General features: G+C 39.5%; 1 protein-coding gene across 1 annotated transcript; it reads left to right on the top strand.

Moving 5' to 3' along the window:
- The first annotated feature begins 678 nt into the window (after positions 1-678).
- LOC111517633 (dynein light chain Tctex-type 5) lies at positions 679-6,195 on the top strand. Its single transcript, XM_023173839.2, has 4 exons — positions 679-805; positions 888-1,164; positions 2,513-2,706; positions 5,894-6,195. Exons 2-4 carry the CDS (start codon positions 1,093-1,095, stop codon positions 6,057-6,059), a joined length of 432 nt encoding a protein of 143 aa, XP_023029607.2. The 5' UTR covers positions 679-805; positions 888-1,092; the 3' UTR covers positions 6,060-6,195.

The following is a 6,195-nucleotide window of genomic DNA, read 5'->3' on the forward strand; positions in this document are numbered from 1 at the left end:
TCACCTTCAAACAAATGTTATTACCTGTTACATTGCGTTGCACTGTTGCCAACTTAACATCTTTGGCCGAAATGTTATTACCTGTTACATTGCGTTGCACTGCTGCCACCTTAGCAACTTTGGCCGAAGTGTTATTACCTGTTACATTGCGTTGCACTGCTGCCACCTTAGCATCTTTCAATATGGGATTCCAAATTCGGTTAAGCGTTATCGCCTCCTCTTTTCTGTTGTAGTTTTCTGTATGTTTATGGATTTCTGTGGCTTCCCGTACAAGCCGACTGTGGTATACATGATCGGGGGCAGATCATACGATACTGTTTGAAGATGTGAAACTACTTGCACCCGATCATGGATATTATAGTCGTCTTGTACGGAAAGCCATAGAAATCCATAAACATACAGAAAACTACAAGAGAAAAGAGGAGGCGATAACGCTTAACCGAATTTGGAATCCAATACTGAAAGATGCTAAGGTGGAAGCAGTGCAACGCAATGTAACAGGTAATAAATAGCACTTCGGCCAAAGATGCTAAGATGGCAGCAGTGCAACGCAATGTAACAGGTAATAACACCACGGCCAATAACAACGCACCAACTAGAAAGCCGGGCTACCTGTGTCACAGTCTGTGCCTGTGTTAACACAAATACAGCTTACGAAATAGAAATCACTAGTCATCAGTGAACCATCAGGATGAATAGACCTCTGAAGAAGCCAGCCACTTGTGCTGAAAATCTAGGCCGCGCGATAAGTTCATCATTATGTGAGCGGACCTTCTCCACCCCAATTAAAATGCTGAATTTATGCGTATGGAAATTACTTATATGCACATATTTCCTACATCGGTTTTGAGTGAAAAATGATATTGAAAATAGAATTTATTTTTCAGAATCAAAAAATATATAAATTGTACCTTGTAGCGAAGCAGTCTATTTTGTTTCCGAAGGAATTCATCAATTGGCAGTTTATTGACGGCCAATTGTGCCAGGACACGGGTTGCGCCTCTACAAATCCGTGAAATAATCAATAGAGAGAAAATTTCACCTTCTACAATATAGTCAGTTTTCAACAGATTATATGATGGTTAATTTTCAATGAAAATGACGGGTGGAGTAACGGCCAGATGGAAAATGAGTTCCAACTGCTTGATTGGACATCCAACTGAAGTAAGTTACCACTATTCTATTTATTATTATTAATAGATATGGTCTTGTAATTCACTATTTAGAACCTCTGGTGTAGTAATAAATATTACTGGAGATCTACCCCCAACGTTATTTTTAATATCTCGACACGTGTTTTAATCACCAAGTGATTATGTTCAAGAGGAACCGTAAGTTTAATCTTCCTCGTGAAGATGATCACTTCGTAATCGAAAGACATGTTGTGTGTTGAGGTGTTAAAAATAATGGCTTGGTGTTGGAATAGAACTCCAGTATTATTTAATAGATATGTTATTTTTGAATTGAGTAAGATTTTCGAGATCAAGATGGTACAGTGTGTCAATTCTTTTCGTTGAACATAAATGAACAGTCTTAGGATACTCTGCGAGCGGCGCTTGTATGAAAATGATTTGAATTTGAAAATCATTGAAACTTGTCCTCTGTTTTTCACTGTAGCTTTCACCATAAGGTAACCAGTTGTAAACTGGAGCCCAAACACAACGCATTTATGATTCAACACCAAACACCAACGTTTCGATCCACCATAGGACTTATCAATGGTGCTAGGCTGAACTAAAATGCCCTGCTGGATTCAATTGCCTTTGAAATATAAGCCTGAGTGAGAGCGATGACATTTCCCATTACCAAACCGCCATCTATTGGATTGACAGAGAACTGGGTCTCATCAGTGGTGCTAAGCTGCAGCTCAAAATGGATTGCTGGACTCAACTACCTGAGTAAATGAGGGCTCTGGTTTTCAGCAAACTTCCGGTTGAATTACTTCTATATTTATTTATGAAGAAATTTAATATTTGAGAAAGAAAATCCAACACGGAAAATTGATATCACTGAACGCCTGTTACCAGTAAAAGTTGCTGTCAATTTCTTATAGCAATTTTCAGCATATTCTCAAGTTTTTCTTAGCAATGACAATTGTTTTAGAGTTGAAATTATTACTGAGACCATTATTCATTATTATTATTATGATGCCTACTTTGCACCTCAGTAAAAATAGTAATTGTGTATACAGTAACTGTGGAAGAAACTCTATGTCAAGTAGATATTCTCATGTAAACTTTTTTGAATTGTTTGAATTTTCTGGTTCGAAAAGTTTTTTAAATGATTTTTTTTCTGTAATTATACGCACTTTTTTGTATATGATTTACATTTCATTCTTCATTTATCACTTTATTATAGAATCAGGCTTTAATTTTGTTTTCTCATTACAGAAAACAAGTCAAAGCAAAAAATGATTTCTACTTTGTAACAAGCATATCATTTACACCTTTGTGTTATAATGAACAAAACTTTATATTATTATTATCATCTTTATTTGACTTAATTTTTTCAGACGATTAGGTACATGAACACCTACAGATTGGAGTCGCAAAATCCGTTCGATCCAGAAAAAGTAGATAAGATTCTAAAAACTGTTTTAATGGAGGCACTCGAAAATCTAACCTACGATCCCGACAAATGTGCCAGTCAAGCAAAGTGGGCTACTTCTGTGATAAGGTCCAAGGTCAAACAATTGCATTTCGATAGGTATGCGAGTTATCTGAAGTTTTGAAGACAAAATATACCGTTTATCTCTGAATCACTAAGAGATTAATAAAAGTTGTGGAATATTTATTGCTTTGAATTGAAAACAGATCTATTATGAAACTCTTGAAACTGTTTATACAGGGCGGGCCATTTGAAAGGTACTGTAGGGCATAATTGCTAGATCCAAAAACATGTCATGTTTATTTAGGTGGGTTGCAAGTTTTGGCCCAAAAACCATATTAAATTTTCAACCCTTTGAGCAGATATTTGATCCCTCATCTTTCTTGGACAGGAACAAATATAGAGTTTATTACGTTTTTTCAGCCTGTACATTTGTATTTGTTTCATCTTACATTTATTTGTATAACATTGAATTTGTGTATGTTTTTTTTGACAATTCAATGTTCCTTATATATTTACAGAAATGAAGAATATAATTACAATGTTCCTCTCTGTGCAAGATCTCAGCTTGGGACCACTCGATGTTGTGTTGATGGGTTCAAACATGGTCTGCTATTCCTGATTTGCTGGTTTCCCTTTGCTGTGTGTGTTTCTTGTGCTCGGCAATGCGAACAGTCAATGGCCTCTTTCACCAATATAGGATTTTCCGCACTCATAGGGTATCTGGTAAATGCAATTCTTGGAATCGCAGTCCGCGTTTGGTGGCCTGGTTTTCGTGAGGCTGCTACGGATAGTGTTACCGGATCTGAAGCAGGTTCTGATGTTGTACTTGGAACCAATTCTTCTTATCCTCTCCGATAATCCTCTGATGTAGGGAAGTGCAAGCACTGATTGTGACGGCTTCTCTTCCTTGCGAGGCTCCTGCTGTCTTCTAGCCAAAGTCTTTTCTACCATCGCTTTGGAGTAGCCATTCCGTTGAAGATCATTTTTGATGATGTCTAGTTCCTTCTCGAGACCTTCCTTCGTATTACACAGCCCAAAAACACGGTCTAATAGAGTCTTGATGATTCCTGATTCCGTTTTTTGTCGATTGATGGTGGTTGGGTTCGTGGTTCAGATACTGTCCCGTGTGAGTGGGTTTTCGGAATACAGATGTTTCTCACTTTGTATCGGTCCTCTTCACCAAAACGTCTAAGAATGGCAATTCGTTGTGGATTTCCTTCTCTATTGTGAAATTGATGGAAGGTTTCACGCTGTTGATGTGTTTCAGGAAGGCGTCTAGTTCAGTATTCCCATGGTTCCATATTATGAAGGTGTCGTCAACATATCTCAACCGGACTCGAGGTTTCTTGTGGGCTTCTTCAATGGCCAGAGTTTCAAACCACTCCATATATATGTTGGCTATGACTGGTGAAAGTGGCGATCCCATTGGCAGTCCCTCATCTTGTGTAAAGAATTCGTCCTTCAGTTGGAAATTGCAGTTTCGTACACAGCATCCTAGTAATTCCATGATTACTTCTATAGGTAGATTCGTTCTCTCTTTCGGGTTCCCTTCTTCGGATAGCTTTCTCTGTATGATTTGTGGTGCTTCTTCGACCGGAACGTTGGTGTAAAGGCTTTCCACGTCGAAATTAATTAGTTGATCTTCCTGTGTGACCTCAATTGACCCACATAATGCCTTGAATTCTTCACAAAAGACGATGTTTTTCCTTGTAATGGTTGTATTAAGGGAAGTAAAAATCTAGACAAGTTTTGAGTAGCCGAATCTCTGGAGCTGATGATCGGTCTAAGCGGAACGTCCTTCTTGTGGAATTTGGGTAGTTCATACAAGTGAGGGGGCTCACTGTGGTGCGGTGTTAGCGATGATCTTTCCTTGTCCGAAAAATAGACTTGCTGTTTTTTCAAAATCTGATACAACTTCCTTTCGATTGATGCAGTAGGGTCCCGTACAATCTTTGTGTATCGTCCCTTCTGAAGAACCTCTTCGATCTTCTGTTCGTAGAGAATGGTATCCATTACCACAGTAGCGTTTCCTTTATCTGCAGGTAGGATCTTGATGGTGTTGTCTCTACGTAGGCCGTTCAGAGCTCTACGTTCTTCATTGCTGATGTTATATGTTGGAACTGGTTCTCGATCCAGCTGTTCTCTAATTTTCCATCTGAACTCTTCTGCCTCGGTCTGGTCAATAAGGGAACTGGTGGATTCCACTGCAGTAATTATCTCCAAAGTGGGCACAGATGTTGGCGTAATGGCGAAATTTAGGCCTTTTCTCAACAAGGATTCCTCTATTCCCGTGAGTGGGCGGGAACTCATGTTGATGACGTTGGCGGCTTCATAGTTGTCCTGTTTTCGGTCTGTATTTGGGCATTGTTTCCTCACTAACTTCCCCCACTTTCTGTTGTGGGTATTCTCCATGTCTTGGCGGATCTTCAAGCACGTGCTTTCATTCTTGGCAAAGATTGGTCCATGATCATCTTCCAATGTCTCTCTTCTTATCTCTTCAAATCGTTCCGTGGCATTCTGCAACAAAGTTGACCTCTTCCAACGGTGATAATTGATTTGAGACCTTATCAGTGCTCGGCTGGCGCGTTCCAATATGCGTTTAGCTCTCTCTCCTGGGATTGGCGATTTCAGCAGAAAACCTTTGGGGTTGATGTTGTTGTTTCTCGCTCTGCACAGAAAACTGAGGTGAGTTTCTTCCTTTGTCAAATCATTTTATGTAGTAGACAATGGAAGTCCGAACTAGTGAAATTCAGGTCTGGGGAGTATGGTGGATGAGGCAGAACTTCGACGCTCAATTTGCCTAATTTTCGGACGGTGATATGTGAAACGTGCGGACGGGTGTTGTCTTGGATCAGAATCTGACCTCTTCTGTTGACCAGTACCGGTTGCAGCTGATGCAATTTTCGGTACATTTCGTCGATTACCTCACAAAAGGACTCTGCCGTGATGGTTTGGCCCGGTGGCAAGACCACCATACAGTAACTATGGTCTTTTTTGGTGGGTTTTCGCCTTTGGGAAGTGCCTGGGTTTCTCATCATTGTCCAACCACTGTCCTGAACATCTTCTGTTGTCGAAGAGGATTCACTTTTCATCACACGTGACGATCTGATCCGAAAAAGGATATATTTTGTTGCGCAAAAGCAAAGAAGAATAGATTTCGGAGCGTGACAATTTCTGTGGATGGTTCAAACCGTGGAGCACTCACTTTTCGACCTTTCTGACTTCTCTAAAACTTTCGATTTGAATTTCACCAACTTGGTATCAATTTCTTTTTCTCTTTCAGGTATAAATTATTGTGCATCGTAACTATAGGCGAAAAAAACTCCCAAGATGTCTTGGCTACCTGCAGATATCTCTGGGACGCTGAAAGGGATAGATTCTCAACTTTTTCCATGGAGAACACATTTGTTTTTGGAATCGCCTACTGTTTCGGTTTATATTGTGAATGACAAATCCAATAAATTGTTTTCTGAAAACAAGTGAAGACATTTCTCAACTCTCAATCAAGTTGGCAGCATCTTTTTTGTGACTCATCAATAGATGAATAAATCAATAGATTTAGAAACTACTGAAATGGAAGTTGGG

Source organism: Leptinotarsa decemlineata, unplaced genomic scaffold, assembly GCF_025532065.1.
Source record: "Leptinotarsa decemlineata unplaced genomic scaffold, Ldec_3_MD MMD2_tig00026307_RagTag_RagTag, whole genome shotgun sequence".
NCBI classification, from domain to species: Eukaryota; Metazoa; Arthropoda; class Insecta; order Coleoptera; family Chrysomelidae; genus Leptinotarsa; species Leptinotarsa decemlineata.